Here is a 24661-nt window from a genome sequence, read left to right as displayed (position 1 = left end):
TCCAAGAAATTGCGAATCTTATGGCGAAATTTATACCTCAAAATATTCCAGAATTGTCAACTTGCCTAAAAATTCCGATGATCAAAAACATATGCGCTGAAAATGTCATTATCTTCCTTATCTCTTCACCGATTTTCACGGTTTAAAAAACTTCGTGTATATTGCCATTTTGTCTAAATGCGAGTTGAAAGTTGTCAGATTCAAAACATCATTCAACCCTCAAAAACCTTTCTAAAACCCTTGTGCCGAACACACGAAGATTAAAAGTTCGGCTGGTCATTCGGCAAACATCGGCAGGATCTCGCTGAGTCGACTGTGATTGGTCCAGCGGCTGGAGCATGCGCGAGTAATTTAACAAGCATTTGGATACAGTAATATTTGTAGTGCTATGGTAGATTGAATCCACCGCCACGCATTGCCATTATACATATCGACCTGTTTAATAGTTCAGTCGCATAATAGGCTGAAGGACATCTGACTAAGGCTACTGACAATAGCCCCGATTAGCTCGGTGACTGACCTCGCTGTGTGTCAGTCAAGCATGGTATGCCATAGGTCATATTCTTTTAGACAACCTTCACGATTGGCCTATACACTGCGCTATATAATTCGGCACATAAAAATCAGAATTATTGCAGAATTATTGTCAGTTTTTGACTCAAGACGCAAGCTACTGTCTCAAAGCGCACGCTAACGACTATCATATCTGTTCAAAATATATATTCATGTGCAAGGAACCACATCTGGTTTCTTTATACGAAATCATTTACGGGAGATATTCATCATTTTCTACACCGGTATCCAAAGATTTTCTTCTCATATCAAACTTGTGCATAGCAAATTCCCGTGTATCGATCCCGGGTATTTATTTTAGTATCTCTGCTGTGCCAAGTAATTATTAGCCAGGCGATGTCGGTGTGTGTCATTGCAATTCCCATTGTTCCTTGCCTGCATCATATGTTACACATCACAATAAGGCTATTGAACAGTGTAGTGGTTGTATGAAGTTTGCTCAATCATATCAATATACAGTTGTACCAGTCCCTTGAATTTGATAAACATTGAGGTCAGCTCATCTATATACAAATCCAATTCACACATTCATACACCTCAATGGCAGACATTGATGCAGCCCATCCTACCTAAAATGTGAAATGATGCAGCCTTGGTTTTAAACCGCATTCCGACACAATACAATATAACATTAATTTTTAAGCATCTTTTATCCACCCAAATTGGGTAGTCATAACACCAGTTTGGTGCAGAGGGGACCCAGGAATGGCGGAATGAATTCTGACAATCACTTGACTTGTGGATTTGTCAATAGTGTTTGATAATAATGATTAGAGGTTAATAACTGCGCATCGGTTATTTGGAGGGCATTCTGAAAAATCGAAACATTTTGCCTTTGGAACCGAGGAATATCACGAGATATTCCGAGGTCCAAAGCAAAATGTTTAGATTTTTCACAATGCCCGACATATTACCGATGCAAAGTTATTAACCTCATTCATAACCGTCACTTGAATCTCTTCACCTTACAAAATAACACAAAATTTTAATTTAATAACCAATAACAAAAGTGCGTATCACAATCTGTGCAAATATGGTATCGCGCAATGCAAATACGGCAGCCTGCGCGCGTGCAGTTCGACGCACAACAACACGCAAACGCCCGTCAATTGTGTGCGTACATTGGAACAATTACGCATTTTGCGGTCAATTGTGAGATATTAATGACCTCGATTTATGCTTCACGCTTTCACAAATAACTAAATGTAATTGGATCAAGCACGCATCGCGATATTAATGAGGTTATGAATAAATAATAATGACTTTTATGATTTTCAGATATTGATGAATGTGCTAGTAGTCCATGTGTGAATGGCCAGTGTGTTGACCAATTCAATGGCTACAGCTGTACATGTGAACAAGGATGGAATGGAACACATTGTGAAATAGGTAGGACATTGGTTTTGCTCATAAGTAGAGCTACTGTTTATATGCTAGGTCTAGGCAGTAGGCGTAATATTGCATGAGGGTTAGAGTTAGAGGAAAACATTAAAGGTTTCAGTAGATTAGGACACCCAAGCATTCTAGTTCAAGTTCTGGGGCTATTTATGTCTTTATAGTGGGAATTCCAATTGAATGAACGTAGCTTTCAATAGCGTGATAAATTTTTATGCGTACACTGCGCGATGTGCGAGTAACGCTGAAGTGAATCAACCATGCCAACACACTTGTGATTGGATAGCATTGTATCCAAGGTCGTGTGTTCGCGTTGTAGTTTGAAATACGCAATATACGATCACGGTTGGATCGAGTGCAGTTTTTAAAAGCTGCGTTCATTCAATTGGAATTCTTACTATAGGTTTATTATCTAAAGGGCACTTAATCAAAATTCAGAGGCCCAACTCAAATTGTAAAATTTTCATGTTACATTGGTCCACTTTTAATGACATTTTCTAAGATTTCAAACTCACAAAATCAACGACAATGCCATGAATTGATGTTGCAGTCAGCATTGAGTCCATCTTGCTGATGTTGGTGAAATAAGTCAAAATTTTCTAGGGCTATTTAGGCTTTTGGGTTTTGAAATCTACTGCCCCTTATCAATATTCATGGGCCCCAACTCAAATTATAAAACTTAAATGTTACACTGGTCCACTTTGAATGACATTTTGTAAGTCTTCAGACTTGTAAATCAATAACAGTTAATACTGTGCATTGATGTTGAAGTCAGGATAGAGTTCATCTTGCTGACCTTGGCAACATTTTCTAGGCCTATTCTGGCTTTTGCCCTTATCAATTTTCATGGGCCCCAACTCAAATTATAAATTTCATGTCACGCTGGTCCACTTTTTATGACATTTTATGTCTTCAGACTCAGAAAATTCATTAATAGGTAATGCTATTGATGTTGAAGTCAACATTGAGTCCATGTTGCCGACATTGGTGAAATAAACCAAAATCTTCAAGGGCTTTTAGGTTTGATATCTATGGGCTCTTATCCAATTTTCAACAGCCCAACTCTGGTCCACTTTTAATGACATTTTCTTAAGACTTGAGACTCAAAAATCACAATGCCATGGATTGATGTTGCAGTCAGTATAGAGTCCATCTTGCTGACTTTGGTGAAATACGTCAAAATCTTTCAAGGACTGTTCATGGTTGCAATATTCAAAATTTGCAAATCAAAACAAAGCACACAGACAAACTTGCTTGCCCGTGTTGTCATAACAAAATCAGTTTTGGTGTAAGACGAAGTTATGTAATATTTGAGGGCTTATGACAAGTTGATAACAAACACTAACGGAAACACTCCATAATATTATTGTTTATTCATATTGTACATATTTTCAGGTTGTACGGATGGTTACCTTGAATGTCCAGACACCTCTGTGTGTGTATCAACAGAGCAGCAATGTGATGGCTACCCACAATGTACGATGAGTGCGCCCTCAGATGAATACGGAAATGCTGGGTGTGCATGTAAGTCAAGGGACAATTTTGCCCAGGGGGGCCACTCACATAAAAAGTTGTAAGCATGCGTGTGAACAAAAACGCGGAATAAGGGTGGGTTAATTTTTTCTACTGCTACATGGGCCCATGTTAAGGGGCTCAAAATCATTGATTATAGCAAATAAGGGTGTCTTTTTGACACCATGTGTCCGTGCTAAGGAAAGGGTAGTTAAATCCAATCACATTCTTACCCCCGCACTCGTCATAATAAGATAATACTGCCCTAATAATGCAGGTGATAATTAGGCCTACAAGACAAAATTCAGAGATTGACAAATAAAGATCGCTAAAATAATATCTATAGGCCTAATAGGACGTTTTTTTTCCCTCAAAATTGGTCATGCAGCCTTGCTAAGGGTTGGATTTTAATACACTTGTAACTTTGTCCTTTTTAAGGGTATGGTTAATAAACCATAATCCTTGTTAAGGGTCATTTTGAAGACACAATTGTTGTCCTTGTTAAGGGTGCTTTTCTGAAGTGCATTCACACGCACGCTTTACAACTTTTATATATGAGTGCCCCTCCCGGGCAATTTTGGTACATCCCAAAAGCTAAAACTACATCATTATGTCATTTTGCAAATTGTGGGATAGGCTTTTACGGCAGGAATTCATAACAATTAGTAGGTTTTTAGCGGGTTCGCCGTCGGACAAGTTTAGAACTGTCAAGCTATCTTCAGGAGTAAACGGCTCTTTTCAGAGCCATCAGTCGGCAAGGGGCGACCTACATGTCTCATTCTTAGGTACTTTGTCCTAAAGAAGTCAGAGCTACTCCTGAAGAAAGATTGACAGTTCTAAACTTGTCCGACGGCAAACCCGCTACAAACCCACTAATTGTAAATGTCATTTTGTATTGGGCTATTTCAATGAAATAGGTTAATAAATGCGTATCACTTGTTGCTCGAGAAATTGTACAAATTAATGCACTTGTACTGAAATGTGATTTGATGCATTTATGCACTCTCCCTATGGGGCTTGTGCATTTGACGCATCAACATCTCAGTATGTGTGCATTATTTTGTACAATTTTATCCCAAAGTGATACACATTTATTTACCTATAATTATAAATAAAATATCCAATATTTAGTTGTAGAAAAGGTTAATATAATTAGTGGCAGTAAAAGTGAAATATACGTATGTTATCGAATGCAACGTATCTTGGCATAATTATAATGAGGGCTCGCATACTGAAAAATTCTGATTTTGTGATCTACCAGTTTATTGAACATAAAACCCTGTCGGAAAAATCGACTGTATTTTGGATTTTGAGCAGGACTTTGCCTAACACACTGTTAAACATACTCCCCATTTATTGGTTATCCATCCAATACAAGGCATGGAAGTCCATGCACAAGTGAGAGTTTAACTTTCGCGCCAACACAGAGTGCTGCAAATTTCACAGATAGTTGTGTACGCTGTAGTTAGTGGTAATAATGGTGCATGCCCGGAGGATTTAAATCTTCACAACAAGATCTGGAAGACCAACCACAAGCCATCTCTATTTAAAGATGCATTACATCATGGCTAATTTTAGTAGGTTAGAAGATGGGCCAGCCTTCCATAAACACCAGTGTTAAGCAATTTAATCGCAATCAGTAGTCCACTATAGCTAGCAAACAGAGGGAGTACGGTGACTGAAAATGTATTAATTGTGCTTAAATTTAAAGGGCATTTCGTGATCCATAGCCTCATCCCCCAACTTTTATCCAAAAAAAGTTTTTTATACCTACATAATGTTTATATTTCTTGCATATTAATTTGTTTAGCGAAAATATCGTCAAATTTGAATTTACAACAGTGACCTATGGAGCAGTGTAATACACATAATCACGCATAACTCGCAAACGCAAAATCGGTGTCAACTGAAATTTTGAAAATAATCTTTTTTCGTGGATATCTACTGAAAAATGTCATAAAAAGAGGATGCTAGGATCACGAAATCCTCCTTTAATACAAATCAGAGGTTTATGTTTAAATGTAATAGTCAGAGTATGCACAATGGGCAAGTGGACTACAGAGAGAAGTCTAACTAACCCTGTGATATGTGATGCGATCAAGCTAAATGAGTCTGATGTCGATTAAAATCATAATTCAGTTTTCAATTTCATTACATGAGCCATTTTCAGAGCTTTATTTTGCTAAAATCCCCATCATAATTAGACTTACGGTTCCAGAGATATGGTCATTTTAGTGTTGCTCAGAACAATAAAATACAAAGGAAGTTGAATACTATTATTGCATACATCTCAAAATCAATATTCCTAACATCCGATTCATTTTGCTTGATCAAATCACATATGACCTTTTTAAGGTGGTACTACACCCCTTGATAAATTTGTGAATAATTTTGCATTTTTCTCAAAAAATAATAACACACTGGTAACAAAAGTTATGTATATTATAGGGGCAAGGAATCCAGTTACTACACTGGAATTTCAGTGATTCAAGACAAGCAGTATGTTATTTATAATAAGAAGAGGTACCGCTAGAATGTACCTCATTTCTTTTACATATATAGTGAACCGCTTGTCTTGAATCACTGAAATTTCAGTGAAGTAATTGGATTCCTTGCCCCTATAATATACATAACTTTTGTTACCAGTGTGTAGTTATTTTTTGAGAAAAATGCAAAATTAGTCACAGAATTTATCAGAGGGTGTAGTACCAGCTTAACTTATTTGAAATTAACACACACTTCTCTCTTTTTTTTTGCAGACGGTTGTGTACTTTACCAAGATTACATAGCAATTATGTGCCAAGATAATGAGCTTCCATATTTGTCCAGTTTTTTCCCGAACTACATCACGCAAGGCGTCGCCGGATTCGAATCGGTCGGCACCGCAGGGACAAGTTTGCGAACCTTGTACCGAGAACGAGGCTGCGACCGTAAGGCTCTACAGTTCATGTGCGCATCAACTTTCCCGAGCTGCCTGCTCGGTCAAAATTCATCGATAGGACCGTGTCGAAGCGTTATGCAGGCTCTGACGCTGAAAGACAATTGCGTTAAAGGTTTCATGGATGCAGGGCTCGATTTAGCAGCTATATGCAGCAGGTTGCCAACTATACCTGTGCAAGGGGCACTACAAAGAGATGGGACGTATGCAGAGGGGTTGTGTAAATTCCATTAAGGGTCAATTCACCTTGGGCTATTCCATTTAGAATCACACACCTCCTGTGGACGATACCAGTGTCATATCAATTCCAATTGCACCTTAAAGTTCAGTCCAGCTGGGATTTTTTTTTCTATTTTTCATATTGATTTCCATTTGAAATTATTAACATTAATACTAAATCCATCTGAATATGACACAATGGTCTATTCCATTTAAAATCCACACTACCCCTGTGGAAGATTTTGGAAATATCTGCCACAGGTTTATTCATTGAAATTTTCACTTATCGTCAGAAAAGGTTGCCTTTTTTGGATGGGTGGAGCACTGTGGGGCGCAGTGGTGCCTAAATAGCTAACAGGCACTGTAAAATGTGCCATTTTTACACTTTTTACATCTGAGAAATCTAATTTTACACAAAGAGTCCAAGAGAGACAAGATTTTTGTTTAAAGAAATATTTTTCATTGGATTTCATTTGGTCACCACAAGTTTTTGTGTAATTTAATAAAAAATAAGGGGATTTGTATTCTATCAAAATATCAATAACATAATCAGAATACATTTTTGAATATTATACCCAGGAAATATGATTAATAATGTGAGCTGACAAAGATGGGGTGATCCTTTTGTGTGATAATGCAGTATTGTGGATATCCCATAGCATAACACATTGGGCCATATGGAGTCTGTCCTCTCTGAGTCTTATCTACTTGTGAATAAAATTCTTTTGGTAGTATTTCATAACACAAGTTTCAAAGTTTTTACTTTTAAAAGCTTTAGTAGTGTAGTGTGCTGCAGTGCTATTATAGAGCTGAGCTTGAGAGCTGAAAGTGTTTTCTTGTAGTGCTTTTTTCTTTGTTGCTGTTGTGTATGTTTGTTTAAGGCTATATAAATTGTTTTTGAAATCAAAGTCTTTCTGTAAAAGAAGTAGTTGCTTCATGTTATGTATATAAGATTACTGCATGATTTATAACAGAGCTAAATTAAATTAGTCCATATGTTTAGTACTATATTTTGTAAAAAAAAAGTAATAATGTTCATTCTTCTGGGGCAGATTCAGGAGGGGGGCTGTATGTGCAGAGGTAAAAGCTGCAAATTTATGCAAAATATATGGAAGCTCACCATCTTGGCGCATAAAAAGCTATGAAGTCTTGCTAGATATTTAGTTAGATTCTAGATATTATATATTTATATGAAAAATAGTTACGATACTTGTTGAGGAATTCGACCAGTGGCCCCCAATCCTGGATCTGCCCTTGAATAATATATAGATAGATATATAAACTAGGTTTAGTAAGTACACATGTGTAAGACCATTAGAAATGTATATTTTGTATATTGCTTACATATGATATTTTTGGTATGAGAAAAAAAATGTTATATGTACCAGTGATTAAAGAGTTTAACTTCAACTCTTCACTATTTTTCGCTCACCTGGATGGAATGCTTTTGCTCGGTCGACTAGCGTCTTGGCCAGATGGTAATGCTGTGATGATGTCTTGTCTACAATCGGGGTAGTCATTTTAAGATGTTACGATGTTGTGACGATTGTAGACAAGATATCATCACAGCATCACCATCTGCTAAAGAGGCTAGACGACCTAGCAAAAGCGTTCCAGGTGAGTGAAAAATAATGTAGTGTTGAAGTGAAACTCTTAAATTTTTAGTCATCTTATCTACAACTAATAAATATCCACTCGTATAAGTTGAACAAATGATATTACCTATCTGTGTTTAAAGTAAATGGTTGTCCAGTGGTATCAAATAGATAGTAAAAATTAGAGCATTGAATATAAACTGGCCTCAAAAAGAAACTTATAATTTTTCACAAGGTCATATCTTAAAATCCTCTCTATAAAAAATGAACAAAAATTGCACACAGGATTACTTCAATACTCTACTCTAAACACTGGTCAGTAACCAAACAGTTGTCCAACTAACACAACAGCAAAATGCACTGACATGGAATACCTTCCTGGACCACATTCACAGCCCAACAGATTTCTTTTGCTGGGTTTCAGTTATTCGCCTGTACATGAACAAATTAACACAGATTATTTTTACTTAAACACATGTCAGTGACTGTTGCCAACTGACACAACAGTAAAAGGCAGTGACATGGAACAGCTGCCGGAGCACATTCACAGGCGAATAGTTGGAACCCAGCAAAAGAAATCTGTTGGGCTGTGAATGTGGTCCAGGAAGGTGTTCCATGTCAGTGCATTTTGCTGTTGTGTCAGTTGGACAACTGCTTGGTTACTGACATGTGTTTAGAGTAGAGTATTGAAGTAATCCTGTGTTAGTAAAGTATTGAGAAGAAATAAAACAAGCTAGCAATAATTTACTATCAGCAGTTCAACCAGGAACAACTCTGATACAATTTCAGCTTTATTTTCTTAATAAATGTTAATAGGATACAAGTGGTGTTGTTTGCATATGTTTTTCTTCTTGTTTAATTTAATTTTTTTAAATTACAGTTTTTTGTATCAAAAAACGCATTAAGCATTGCACTTTTCAGACCTGCTACTGGAAGCAAACATGTTTCTTCTTTTTTTTTTTTGGTCTTATTTTACTTTATTTTGTTAATGTTTGTGTTATTTAAATGTAAATGTACAATGTATACTTGGGTTTTATAAAATGATGTATATATTTATGTTATCTGAAATGTTTAATTTTGTATTTTTAAGCTCTGTATATTTTGAACATGTTTTCTGTATTTTAATGTTACCAGGGCCACTATGTTTTAAGCATAGTATGATCCCTGGCTAAACAAGGGTTACAGATAATTTACTATATTGATAAAAATATTTTTTTAACACCACAAGGCAGCACAAATGGGCCATTCCAGTTGAAATCCACACTACCCCTGTGGAAGATATTGGAAATATCCTCCGCAGGGGGAGTATGAATTTCAACTGGAAGTTAGCACATTAACTAATTCTATTTGAAACTCATCCTCCCTTGATGGAAGATGCAGGTTGAATCTTTTCAGAGGGTGTATGAAATTCAAATGGAGCTACTTAATATGTTCATTCCATTTGAAATTCATACTCCCCCTGTTAAAGATATTTCCATAATCTTCCACAGGGGGAGTGTGGATTTCAATTTGAATAGCTGAATATCACATTTGCACTTGAACTCTTCATTTGATTTTGATAGGTCAGTTTGTTTAATAATTGGGCAGGAAAATGTCCTATGTGTCATTGGCCGCTGAACATGTTTAAAGCAACAACTTCCCATGTAACCTCTTGGCAGTTTTGTTTTATTTAAAGGGGCATTTTGTGATCCACAGCAACATATCCCCCACTTTTCTCAAAAAAGTTGAGATTTTTATACCACTGGAAACCTCTGGCTACATAATGTTTATGTACAAAAAATCTCTTGCAGATTAATTCGTTTAGCAAATATATTGTGAAATTTGAATTACGTTTTGGTACACCAGAGTGAAATTACTGATAATTTACTGGTAAATTAAGGGTGGGTATGAACGTTTGGACAGTATTTATTGTGGGACATTAGAGCATCAGGCATATCGAATTACATTCTGAATACGAAGAATGTCCTTCTGATATCAAATAATTTTGATTTTTTAAAATTCGTAATTTAATAATCATTTTAAGTCAAATCATTAATTATTTATATTTTTTATATTTATTAGTATTTTAAGTAAACTTTATAATTCTGATGATTTATTTTAAAGTGTATGTAGGTGGGATGAAAAGTTACGATCAATTGAAAATTTTGACCTTTTCAGATTGCAGATATGGATTTTTTTCCCAAAACACCAAAAAAATTAGGTCTTTTGGGAAAAAATCCATATCTTCAATATGAAAGGTCAAAATTTTCAATTGATCGTCGGCTTTTCCTCCCAGCTACATACACTTTAAGAATATATTATTAGATTTATAAAATTTACTTCGAGGACTGTTATATATCAAAAATGTGAAAAATATCCAATTTTAATAATTTGTCATAAAATTTGTATTATATCGTGAATTTCACAAAATAAAAATTATTTGATATCAAAAAGACATTCTTCAGATTCAGAATGCAATTCGATATGTCTGATGTGCTCTCATGTCCCACAAAAAATACTGTCGAAACGCTCATTCCAGATCCCTTAAGGTAATCAAAATTTGGAATTGTGTCACCACTGCAAATAATAATATAACATGATACAATTTCACAAATATATAATGCCTTTTTAAAAATATAACGTACAATATATGCTATAAAGGCAATTGATAGCAACTCAGATAAGGCCATACAATTATACATAAATATAGTATGGTAACCTATTTGTAAGAAAGATTTAAGGAATTGGAATGAATTAACCACATGTGAATTATTGGTCTCTAACAACCATTTTGATTGGTTACAAAGAGAGCTATAATGTGTATTGAGCCAATCAGAGATATGCTAAGAATATTCAGTGTGGTTGAAAGCAAAAGCTTAAAATTGCTATGAGATCTAAAAGCTTTATTTTGATTGGGTACTCAGATGATTGTATCATATAATTAACCAATCATGGGCTCTGTAAGAAAGGCAGCAGTGCCAAATGTCAATTTACATGAGAATATATGCCAATGGGCTATTCCATTTGAAATCCATACACCCCCTATGGAAGACATGACCGTAATCTGCCACACAGGGAGTGTGAATTTTAAATGGGGCTACCTGAATGGGTGACTCTATTTATCTACACTCCCTGTGTGGGATATTTAGGTTATGTCTTCCACAGGGGGTGTGTAGATTTCAATTGGAATGGTCCAATTGGAAATTGGTTTTAATCAAGTTAAAATGACATGGAAAAAATCTTGTTGTATTTTCCGTTTCTCTAGGTTGTGTATGAATGAAAGTTTTATACTGTTATTTTTTTTTATTTGTTAAAAGCATTGATAGTTTTTACAACATTACTTAATTAATGTCTTAACTAGATATGATCATAAAATTTTGGAATTTTTAAATCTTAATCTAAAATTGTAAGGACTAGAAAGATAACATATTTCCCTATAAAAAGAGGGGTCAATCGTGTCTGTTGAGCAAATATATATTAGTGAAGTTACAGTTACTGAACATGTTCATCAGGACTGTTATGAAACATAATAGTAGAATTTTCTTATTTCTAGTCCAAGAAACAGTACTCACTGTGGACGTTTCGGAGTCTACCAGGCGCCTTTTTCTACACTATTGTTGTTGTGATGATCTTATGAACTTCACACTGTACATGAAGCAACCATCAGCATCAGTGGTAAACAGAAGAACGTCACAACAACAATAGTGTAGAAAAAGGCGTCTGGTAGACTCCAAAACGTCCACAGTGAGTACTGTTTCTTGGACTAGAAATAAGAAAATTCTACTTTTATGAAGTTATAGTTGAAAGTATGTTGCCATACTTTGCTAAAATTTTGATATATCCTGGGCCGGCCGCATTTCACTATCATTTACAATGCATCAAATTAAACTGATCGCAAGTCCACTTATCATAAATCATATGGAAGCATTATGATTGCTTTGGGACTTACAATGTGTAGGACTTTTGATGCATTGTAAATGTTAGCGAAATGCGCCCCTTGATTTGAACATGGGACTCTTGAGAATCTAGCCAGTGCTCTTACCAACTACCAACTGAGCTATCAAAAAAGCTTGTAGCATTGAAGCATAATTATAAATATTACCTATTTAGGCCAAAATATTCCAAATCACATTTCTTCACTCTCTAGCAGCATGCAGCGAAGGGGAAAGGGGTACTTTCATGACATGATTGCTCAGTTGATCAGAGCACTGGCTAGATTACTCAAAGGTCCTAGGTTCAAATCCTGGTCAAGGGCCTTGAAGGACTGATACAATAATTGCAGTTTTCAAGATCCTGCATTGTGTTGTTGAGCCATATATATTCTTATTCCAAAAAATTGTTAAAATTTGACCAAGCAAAGGTTCAGACCTGAAACTGACCATTTGTCAGAAAAGAGGAAAATGCTTTAAAAAAGAGGAAAATAGTGCAAAATCATGCTAAGAAAGCTCAAATTGGGCTGAAAATAACAAATAATGCGTAAATTTCTGGAATAAAAAACAGGAAATCAGCTAAAAAGAGGAAAAGTTTGAGGTCTGATTATACCCTTATGTACTATAAATAAAATGCTGAAACTATTATTATATATACCAGATTTGACAGCACTTCTTAATGGTTTTTGTATACTGAATCTTGAAGCAATAAATTTGTCCCATTTGCAGGGTTTTCTAAAAAAAAGGGAAGAGTTTTGTATGTTATTCTTTGCATTATATGAAGCAGAAATGGTTTCAAAAGCTCTTACTACATCTAATCACAAATTCGTAGTATAGAGCTTTTGAAACCAAACAGCATTAGCCTTTTTGAAGTACGGCGGGCACAAAAGGAGAGGGCGTACTCAGCTGAGAAGCATACAAAAGATTACCCAAACAAAAGTATGCCCTCTCCTTTTGTGCCTGCCATACTTCAAAAAGGCTACATTAGGTTTACATGTGTCCTGATTTTTTGAAGCAGGTCAATGGATAAACTGAAGGTCCAGAACTAGAAAGCCTTAACTCACTATGACCTGCTGTCACAAATGAGCATTTAGTTGGCTCCTTGCTTAGGCCTTCAAAAATCTATATTTCCTCCACAATATAATGATGTATGTTCATACGTAGTGGTAAACGTAAATATGAAGCAATTTAAGACTTCTACGGTACTCAAATTTCACTCACTGGAGCGCTTTCACCGGGTCAACCGGCATCTTCAGCGGATGTTATTGCTGTGAAGATTTGTTGTTGCTGGTGATGTTATTGGAACACCTCCGATGACGGAACCAAGGGGGCGCCACCACCCGGTGAAAGCGCTCCGGTGAGTGAAATTTGAGTAGCGTAGAAGTCTTAAATTGATTCATATTCCTCCACAATGTCTTTCGTTTTCTATTGAATTTTGTTGTGATTAATGGACTATCTTCTATAGTGCCCTGGTGACTTTATGCTCATTTTGTGGGAGCAGGTGATGAGGCTTTCTGGCTCTCAACCCTCGAAAAGGCCATTATGTGCTTGGTATACATAATGCCACTGATCATACTGGACCAAAATGAACATTTTATCTTTGCCCCCTAATATACCATTGGGACATTCTTCCTTATAGACCTTTTCATTCCGATGAAACCCGAAGTATGAAATAATTCTGATCACGTGTGCATAAAAAGTACCTCTTCAGTATCATGTACACTGCAAAGTTCCAATTTGTAACAGGCATCATAACCACAATAAACTTTCGATGGTCAATTATGGATGAGAGAGGTACTTTTGCCTGAGATACTCAATGTGCAATCAAGCGTGTGGTGGTATGTCTTGCGTGAGAGACTGATTTGTGGAAGAGGTGATGCATATGTTTTCGTTCTGTAAAACAAAATTAACCAACGAAAAATTACAAAACATTTCTTTCCATAAGTATCATTGTGAAAAACCAAGTAGCTGAGGTGTTGGCTCAATATATGCTAGGAAAATATTTAAACCGATGACCTATGTTCACATTGGTTAAATAAGCTGTATTTTTGTGCAAAAGGTACCATAATTCATGACATGTCTTGTCCACCATTTTGACCCCCTTGGTTACTAAATAAATAGTGTGGCTTTCCGAACTTTGCCGATCTTGAAATGGTCCATTGAGATGCTATGTACAACCCTTCAAATGCAATAATTATGAGATAAAACTACAGAGAATACAACAAAACATGATTTATCTTTTTTATTATTCAATTAAAAGATTTGTAAATACAGCAAAATAATTGTAAATATCACACCATTATCACAGATTGTTATTTTATAAAATGATTATTGACTCAAAATATGCAAAGGTGCATAAGGCGATGAAAAAACAACATATTTTACCGGCGGACTGACTTCAAATAGGTTGGTCGGTTGGGCTTTTCCCCCAATTTTGGCCAAAAAATGGCCGATTTTATATGATTTTAGCATAGCTTATAAATTCTCGCAAAATCTGGATCGGTCAGGCCCATAAATCTGGGGTTTTTCCCCATAAATTTTCAGTCAAAATCAATCAATTTGGCCACAAAATAGCAGATTTTATATGATTTTAGCATAGCTTAAAAAATGCAAAATCTGGATCGGTCAGGCCTATAAATCTGGTTTGTTTTTTCCGTCGCCTAAACATATAACACATATTTTTAAACCATATACCTCAAAATAACCTCCCTGTATACTTACCGGTATGTACATGCTGATGAATAGAAAATTAGTGAACCCATGAAAAATGAAATGTCTGTAGCTGCTCTGCAACTCAATAATAAATGTAAAATGTTTGTACAGCTAATAAAAATGGTCTATTCCAGTTGAAATCCATACATGCTGTATGGCAGACACGCTAATCTCCCACACAGGGACTGTGAATTTCAAATGGGATTACCCACAGAGGAGTAAGATAAGACAGAGCGCGTACCACCAGTCAAAGTCTCCGCCTCATCCGATAATGAGGGCCGATTGTTCCATGAAATGCGACAGGCGAGACTGCTACGCAATTATCGCGTATTTTATGGTCTATTGCGTGTCGCGAATGCACGCAACGCCTATCGCCAGATATCGCTGGCAGCACGCCGGCGCTGGCGTGATTGTTAGACACAGCACGATCGAACAATCGGCCCTCATGAATATGCGAGAACTGGTAGCATACAATACATGGGGACTTTGACTGATGGTACGCGGTCTGTTTCTCTTTCGTCCATGGGATTACCTCAATTAGCCTTATTGAGATATGGCGGACACAATAGGATGGCACTGCACAAAGTGGGTAAAGGCTTTTGAATTAGCTGGGTTTTATCCAGATTGAATACTTCATTTGAAATCTACACCCTCTCTAGGGAGATTAAAGACATGTCTTCCACAGGGGGTGTATGGATATCAACAGGAATAACCCAGCGTTAGAAAACATTGAATTTCACCAAGATATTGATTTACCCTTTTATGAAACACATTAATAACATAATTAGGGTTATTCAGTACACAGTGATTTCCTGATTTTTTCAGCACCAACTGATACTCAGAAAATTGAGTAATAACTTGTAATAAAACATGAAAACAAATAAGTTTTCGCTCATCTGGAACATTATCGCTAGGTCCACTAGCATCTTCAGCAGATGGTGATGCTGTTATGATATCTTGTCTACAATCAGGATAGTCCTTTTTGGTGATGTCATGTGAATGATGGTATGACTATCTGCTGAAAACGGTAGTCGACCTAGCGAAAACGTTCTAGGTGAGCGAAAATAGTGTAGTGTTAAACTCTTTAATCATTCCTTGTCACAGTTTCATGCAGTACTTCATCAGGGACTTCTTTTTGAGGAGAGTGAGAGCAATCACACTCTACTGCTCTCCTTAAATCTGATATAGAAGAGGGATTTTTAGCTCTCCTTGGTTGACCATTTTCTCATTATATTCTATTGTAAATGCTCTAAACAGCTCTCCTTGAAGGCTCCAGAAAAGCTATTTAATGCTCTCTACCAAATTCCAAAAGACAGTCCCTGCTTCATCAGACTGGCAACCTTGCTTCTTCTTTCTTAAAGTTGCTACCATTGGTGGCGCTAGATACTGGTCAAAAATATTTGGCAAGACATATTTTTCTTCATCTCTGTGCATCCTAAAATTGGATTTGATGAATTGAAATCCCATCAAACAGATTTAAGGGGTACTACACCCCTAGGCCAATTTTGTGCCTATTTTTTTGCATTTTTTCAAAATTATAGCGCATTTGGTGACAAGTATATGATAGGGGCAAGAACTACTGCACTGACAATTCAGTAACTCAAGGCAAGTAGTTATTGATTTATTGATCAAATATTGGTTTTCCCTCATTTTTGACTGTAACTCCACAACTGTTGTCTGAGCTGAAATAAAATTTCCAGTGCAGTAGTTGTAGTCCTTGCCCCTATAATATACATATCTTACCTGTCACTAATGCGCTATAATTTTTGAGAAAAGTGCAAAAATAGGCACAAAATTTGGCAGGGGTGTAGTACCCCCTTAATTGACAATCCAGATCAATAACATTTCTATACTTTCTAGCAATGAACATGATTTCCAAATTTAGATTTAATTACGGTAAATTACATCTACATTATACAATGTATCACATCAATCAATTATACTTTATAGTAGGAGGTTTGGGATTACTGTGGTGCTATTGAGCAGCTTAAGGCATGGACACTACTGCCTTTGTTACATTGCCCCTGATTGGTTAATTACATGATATAATCATCTGAGTAACCAATCAAAATAGAGGTTTTAGATCTCTTAGTATTTTGAAGTCTACTCCCCTTCAGCACTACTGACTATTCTTACCATATCTCTGATTGGCTCAGTATATGACATAGCCCTCTTTATAACCAATCAAACTACTTCTTAGAGCCTGATGATAATTTGGGAGGTAGTGTCCATAGGGTTAACATCCCAGGAGATTTGCAGCATGTGTTGAAAAAAATTATACTGAAATAATAAATGGCTATTCTAGTTGAAATCCATACAGTGTCTCTGAAAGACATGACCTTAATCTCCCACACAGGGAGTGTGAATATCAAATGGAGTCACACATTCATCAGATAACCTATTTGAAATTCACACTCTTTGTATGGAAGATTAAGGAAATATCTTCCACAGGGGGTGTATGGATTTCAACTGGATTAGCCCAGTGCAGGTATTATAATTAAAGACAGAATTAAAAAGACTCGTTTGCAGCTGATGTCACTATCAAGCAAACTCCCTACAACCCGTAATTGGTTAATACCGTGTAAAAGGAAGATTGATTCATCTGGTGCCGATCGGAGAAAAGGAATCGCAGAGATGATGAGGTGCCCTATTTTTACCACGGCCTTCAGCAACTCATCATCACAACACTTGTAAACAAACTGTGCCTGAGTTTGATTGACAGATGATGTCAGACGCAAGTTAGTCTTTTTAATTCTGTCTTTAATTATAGAGTAAGGGTTCAATATGATACCTTGTAATAACTTCAGCACACTATGTATAAAAACGCACTTCACACCATACAGAGGACAAAGGGGCAATCAGGTATTTCCTGTACAAAACGTGATTCAGCAAAAGATCCATGATAGCGTAAATAAATAAACTGGATCATAATTCGCTGTTGTAGTGAATATATCATGCCTTAGTTTACTTGTTCACACTCTGTTAGCAACCCATTGAGTTTGTTTTGTGATCATTTTGAATGTGGTTCAGAACTTTGTTAGTATGAATCAGTTGACTTGACAACAATGAATTTTGATGTCACACTACAAAAGAGAACAGCTTGTGCTTATTTCATAAAAACATTGCAAAATACAACTCTTTCCATCCTGGTTAGTGGCTATCTCCAGCGTTGACTGCCCTCATATGTTGACCACTGTGTCCAAATTTAACAGTCTCGCTTGTGCAAATGTAAAAGTACATGTTGAGGGTTAAGTGCCAGAAGGCCCTACAGGCAATAGCTGCCTCATAGACATTTGGATAATTCCTGCATTCTATATTGTACACAATCTAAAACATGACATCTGGCAGCGATTGCAGATAGGGCCTTCTTGCCATACAACCTTGAATGTGTGATTTTATCCATCTTCATGTTAAAGGTGAGTGGTCCGATTTTTTGTTCCTCACTTTTGAGGCCCCTCACCCAAACATTCTCATTTCATGCTTTGAGTTCATTATTCCGCCAGTGGTTTGGACTGAAATCAAAATTGTGTACCACAGTAGCCTAGCCCATAGCACAATACATCTTACTTCTGGTTTGGTACATCACCAGACTACTATGTCTTTGTTCATACCACCTAAACGAAACATATATCAGGTCTAAAAATTTCACTGTAAAATATGATCTTTCATCTGATACAAATATCTGCATTTTGATGGGGTTAAGTGTGAGGCTGTCAGTATCACCCAAAAGCACTGATTAGTTTTGCATTTCTAGCTTGCGCACCAGTGCATATACAGTGCATATACACTGGTGCGCAAGCTAGAAATAGCAGTTTGTCTATATATGGCCAAACTGCCCTTCTACAAGTGGGTTATGCCCCACAGGATTAGGTTAATGCCCACACTTCAAAACTGCTACTGTGAAATATACACATATGTATCCATCCATATCAAAACGATGCACTTGTCGGCTGCTACATGTATCTCATTTCAAACGATAGCTAGGAATAAATACCAAACTCATCTCAAGTGAAGGTCACTTCAAAATATCCCTTTAGTCACATGGTTATGGAATTTTCTCTGTATGCCTAATCCATGTGACTTGCGGATGATTTGAAGTGACCTCCCCTTGAGATGAATCTGGTATTTATTCCTAGCTATTATGTGAAATGAGACACATGTAGCAGCCGACAAGTGCATCGTTTTAATATGTACGGACACATATACTCAAGTTACTCTCAACTTGAGAAGAGACTCAGACACACACTATCTAATAGTACAATAACACTTGTTCCAAAATATGTCAAAATCTATAAAAATTTATAAAGTTATGGGTGTTCTGGGATATGCTGATTATCCCTTTAGGGTGGCTTCAGGTGAAGGTGGGTAATAATAGCAGAGTAACTTGCTTTCCCACAATGCATTGTGAACCAGTGCATAACACGTAATAATTTGAAAGAAAATTGCTTTAACTGAGGTATGCATCAGGAATGATACCTAATTATCAGTGTGCAGCTTTCTCCAGCTTGGCTGCTTAAGCTGCAGCTTGGCTGAGGAAGGCTGCACTGCAATAAATAGGTATATAATTAAAGACAGAGATAAAAAGAATTTACCGCGTCTGATGTCACTGTCAATTACGATCCTTGATTGGTTAACACAGGTTAATAGCGCGTAAAAGGAAGACCGATCTATCTGGTGCTGATCGGAGAAAAGGAACAGCAGCAAATGGTGAAAAATTACGTACTTTCACAAGGCAAAAAGCAGCTTTTCTAGGCATTTGCCAAAGAAAGTTTCCTACTATAAAGACCTAACTTTTGAGATGGTTTGCATGTTTGAAAGTGCAAAATTAACAATAAGGCGCCCGTTTATACCTCCACGTTCAGCAAGTCATCGTCAAACAAACCGTGCTCAAGTTTGATTGACAGATGACGTCAGATGCAATAAATTCTTTATATCTCTGTCTTTCATTATACCAGTGTGCAGTAGCTCGAGATACTCTAGCTAAAATACAGGTTTACATTTACTATCTTACATTATCTTGCTGTATTTCAGCTAGAGCTCCAAACGACAAGCTTCCGGGTTTTTTTGGAGAACAATACTGTTACGTAAGATGAAGAAGAAACCCGCCTCGGAGCCCGCCCTACTCATTATTTCATTGTACTTATTGCAATTTGCCTCCACACATTACGTAATCAACACAAAGCTGTTGTGAGGATTAGTGAGTGGATAAGAAATTGACAGTGGAGGATACGAAGGACACGCCGATTGTTAGTTGTCAATCATGAATTGCCGCAACGTAAAATATTTTACTGCATGGCATTCCGCAAACACCAAGACAAATTATGCCGTATTTTTCCAAAGATCATCTCATATGAAGTAAGCTGAATGCGATCTGTACTTTTGTAACATTCCGATCGCTTTTGATCACCTATTATCGGGCGAATTTGCTTGAAAACATGTGAGTTCATGTTGTGTAAACATAATTAGCATAGACACAAATGAAATTACGATGCAATACAATGCAATTTGAATGCGCAGCAGATCTATAGAAATAACGCTTGCCGGTTTTATGCAGAATTAGACCCTGTCTGGTGTGCAGCTATCCCCAGCTTTGGAAGCTTAAATATGGCTGCTGTAAGCTGCAGCTTGGTTGAGGAAGGCTACGCACTGATAAATAGGTATAGACCCTATATGGACTTTGTTTATGTTCATTAAAAAAATTTACCATCCTATTTAGCAACCAAAGTATAGCAAGTTTCTATGCATTATTCAGCACCTTACATTGCATCATGGGTAGGCAATACAGTCTGCTGTGGTGGCTAACTGTGAATACTCCAACCTTGCATAGATACTGTATAGCGGAAAATTTTCGCTAGGTTTTATTTCGCACTTTTTGCGGTAAATTTTCTGAACTGCCAAAAAAACAGCCAGTGAAAATATTTTACCCAATGGCTTATATGTGTAACTGTTTGTAATTGCAAATATAAGCAACCGTAAAACTGCTTCAAACAGTTCAATAAATTTTGCAAAAATATGACGCTTTACAGTATTACTTGAATTGGGCTAGATTTGACTTCATTCTCTTGGTCATCCCTGGTAGAAGGGCTGTATGTCTTTCTCCACATTGTACAAGACAGGTCTCTAGTCTTGATTTAATCTTTTCAATTTCATTGCTTGGTGTGGACGGTGATAGTTTGTCCTTGACGTCGTCCTGGCACTGCAGGCTGCAACGTTGTAATCTTTCCTGATTGGGTAAAACAAAAGACAAAATGGAAGGAAAGATTGAAAAAGTTACTTCAGGTGACCTTGTAAGATTTATAAATTAAAAAAAAGTACATACTGTCAATTCCCATGTTGAAACTTAATGTGGGCATGATACTTGCAGTGGCTTAGCCAGGGTTTTTGCAAAGATGGGTGGGGGCCGAGGCAGGGGCAAGGTGATTTTCTGGGAGAGAAATTTTGACAAAATAGTCAGAAAGGCCTATAATCTATGTGACTGGATGCCCGGCCACACAACACTGTTTCATGGCTGCAGTGCCCCAAGCAAAGATGGGCAATTTGGATAACAGTCCAATCGATCAAAGAGCTGGATGATAGCTCAGATGGTAGAGTACTGGATTCACATGGTCCTACTTCACAGTTTTTTAATCCCCTATTCATGTTGCGTGAATCACTCTATTGTGGACCATCCTTTTGATACTTGAGTATTTGGACAAGCCGAACAGTTTTGACAGGCCCTTTGTCTACCTCTCTGTTTGTAAACAAACAAGGAGGTCGAAATTGTCCTTCTCGGCGAATACGAAAGGCAGCGTAATAGTACGGCACTAGTAGTACCTGTGGCATCAGTGTCTTAGCTAGCCACCCGTCTGGCCATCATTTTAGACGGGGAGTTTGCTCCTGGGACGGGCAAAATTAATGGCTTTGACAGATGCTACATTATAATTGGTAGGTGTTTAGAAAGTCTTTTCATGCGCATATTTTGGGGGTGCTTTGGGCCAGCCCCTGGGGTAAAAAGCAGGGGCGGTCAAAATGAAGGGACGGCGGAAGAAGAAGGGGCGGCAAAAACAGGGGTGGCAAAAACGAAGGGGGCTGCAAAACGAATTAGTAAATAAAAACGGGGCAGAAAAATTTGATAAAGCATAACATTTTTTGAAAAAATGGTACTATACATGAAAATGTGCTGCTTTTAGGGCGTGAGTGCCTGAAACCCCCTTTTTTTTTTTTTTTTTTTTGCTCTTCACTTTTTCAAATGACCGAGAAAAAAATTGGGCCAACCTTTTCTGGCTGTTGAGGAAGGGGCGGCAAAATTGAATTTTCTTCAGCCCCCCAGGGTTGGGGTGGCCACGGTACGCTACTGCTATTGACCATTTTAGTAGACCAGGTTTGCAAAACAAGGCTATAGCAGCACATATTTGAACTCTTTGAACCCCCAATGGGCTGAAGAAGTCTGGTAAATGTTTTAAAGGTGAAATTGGGACAGGCAAATTTATTCAAATGACGGGCAAACCTGAATTTCTAGCTAAGACTCTGTGTGGCATTGCTAATCAATCTTACCATAAAATCTTCTAGTTCTTTTTGCATATATTCCTGAGCTGATGCAACTGGTCGTTGACAATTCTGCACGCATGACTGGACTGCCTCCATACTAGACTGTTGGTTCTCACAGCATTTGGCACTGCATTGGTACATTTTGATCTGGGAATCAAAACAACATGGAAACAAAAGTCAATTTAGAATTACACATGTAGACTTGAACACTATTCACTTACCAGGAGCTTTCGAGGAACTTCCTCGCAATCCTCAACATGAATTTTAACACAATAGTTAATAGTTATACACATTGAAGACTGAAATCCCAACTTATGGTTTTTCGGTAGATCAGTGGTGATATATTTTGCAACGCATGTTACCATATTCTGTTGGATGAGTAGTAAGAGAGGAGAACTATGAATTTACATTCATGAACTTGTTTTGTACTTGCTCAGCAAGAGTGGTATAATATAACCGGACATTAAACTGTTTTCTGGCAATCTCGCTTGGGGTTTTAACCTTTGACTCAAACGTAGCTGGAAATGCCAATATTCCATATAGCAGAATTACACAATATTTGTGTTTTTATATGATAAACTGATATTCAAATGCTGCGATCCACAAGTCTTTAAAAATAAGACTGACCCGCTTTAGACGTAATCAGTTACTCGAGAACTCTAGCTTCGAATTTGCACACAATAGTACTCATTTGATGCTAGAGTGCTTTGCTATCATTCTTTGGTCGGACAGCGGTGCAATTTTTTGCACCGGAGGTTATTTATTCTGTTAATGTAGAAATTTGGATGAAAGTTATTTCGATGAGTCAACTGTATTTTGTGAGCAAGATATATTTTAGACAGTCTAAAATTTTGCTGAAGTGTAATTTTATTTTTAGCAACATCTTTGATGCAATCGCCTAGTGATCAATCGGCTGTGTTTACTTCCGACCTTCCATTGCTTTACACGGTGTCATGCTTCAGTGAATCCGAATAGATTTTGAATGCAATGGTCTCTACTCTCTAGCCTAGAATGTGAAGCTATCGGTGAGCAAATTCTTGGCTAGATTTCTCGAGCAAGTATGCATGTCATGTTCGAATTAGCCCCTCAACACTGACAAGTGAACAGTCCTTCTGAACCTTCTGAATGTTTAGTCAGCAGGGCGGTTTTCCGCAAGTCGCTAACTTGTGTGGGTTGCGCGCATTTAAATTGCAGGTGTGCCATCATTTTGTTTTACATAATGTAGGTCTACATCAGTGTCATCATGTCTTCATGATCATTAGCCCTAGAACTCTGGCCATAGTATCCGTTTTTTACTTCTACTAGGGCCAGAGGCACTTACATTGAAAAATTTGTTGGAGATGCTTGAACGATCCAATACAAAAAGTGACAGCATTTCAATGCTTGATCGAACCAATACAAATGTGTGTCAGGTCACTAATTAACATGATAAAACCCACTTGAGAACACACAATCGCGGTCATTTCTAAAGATGCATTTATACTCAATCGCTTTTGCAGAAACCTGAATCGCACGCATGATCAGTGCACTAAATCGCCGTCGTATTTGCCTGCTGAGCATGCGCATGATTCGCTGTTTTTCGAAAGCGACACGTAGGCCTATATTGAATCCCTATGTCGGTCAACGTCGTAGTTAGCGACAATGACTCAGTCTGATGATGAGTAACCCATGGGTATAAACACAGCTTTACACAATGACTAATTTACATAGGCACAAAAGACTGTGTTCATGTACCGTTACTCAGCCAAACATGGCAGAGTAGGTCCCGGATCTTCGTACATGTTCCTATCTCCTCAACGTTATACCTTTCCAACAAGGAAAGAGATACGAAAGGCGAACGTCTAATGATCATTCTGTTTGAAGTCTACTACAGTCATGTCATGACAGTGCGAGAATTCACAGTATGATGAGAATTTGGACTGTTGATGTTAATAGTCTGTATCTCTTTAGTTTATGGCATACACATTCACATAAATATTATTGTTTAATTAACTTTTTTATGTAAGCTTAAGTTACGGTGCCGAATTCACCACCCTTGCAATTTGCTACGTTTTCGCGTTTTACCGACTCGATTTCTAAAACCTACTCATCACACATTACCTGCATTTTTCTAAACACGTCTTTATCAAGTTGTGTCACCATATCAGTGACTCCTTGATCTACTTTTTCCCTGCATGCTGCAACCGCTGCTGGCAAACCCTCCGCCATGCTGAAATTTCTATTTTTAGAAAGGGCTTCCCCGACCTCGAATGACCTCACTTCTTGACCTTGCAACTTTGTGC

At 37.3% G+C, this 24661-nt stretch overlaps 2 protein-coding genes across 4 annotated transcripts in view; one reads left to right on the top strand and one right to left on the bottom strand.

Moving 5' to 3' along the window:
* LOC140162942 (uncharacterized) overlaps positions 1-8682 on the top strand; it is a 179397-nt gene extending 170715 nt beyond the window's left edge. For all 3 annotated transcript variants that reach the window (XM_072186259.1, XM_072186258.1, XM_072186256.1), the window contains 3 exons: positions 1852-1962; positions 3364-3492; positions 6240-8682. In XM_072186259.1, the coding sequence (XP_072042360.1) occupies positions 1852-1962; positions 3364-3492; positions 6240-6652 (653 nt within the window). In that variant the 3' untranslated portion in view covers positions 6653-8682. The remainder of the gene's footprint in view (positions 1-1851; positions 1963-3363; positions 3493-6239) is intronic.
* A 9624-nt stretch (positions 8683-18306) lies between these two features.
* On the bottom strand, positions 18307-24615 carry LOC140162941 (protein FAM136A-like). Its single transcript, XM_072186255.1, has 3 exons — positions 24480-24615; positions 22386-22526; positions 18307-21075 (listed from the first exon to the last, which is right to left on the bottom strand). The coding sequence occupies exons 1-3, from the start codon at positions 24585-24587 to the stop codon at positions 20881-20883; spliced, it is 444 nt and encodes a 147-aa protein (XP_072042356.1). The 5' UTR covers positions 24588-24615; the 3' UTR covers positions 18307-20880.
* Between the last annotated feature and the right edge of the window lie 46 nt (positions 24616-24661).

The sequence above is a fragment of the Amphiura filiformis genome, chromosome 10 (genome assembly GCF_039555335.1).
Source record: "Amphiura filiformis chromosome 10, Afil_fr2py, whole genome shotgun sequence".
Lineage (NCBI taxonomy): Eukaryota > Metazoa > Echinodermata > Ophiuroidea > Amphilepidida > Amphiuridae > Amphiura > Amphiura filiformis.
Note: the sequence above shows the minus strand (reverse complement) of the source record. Positions and strands in the feature narration are given on the sequence as shown.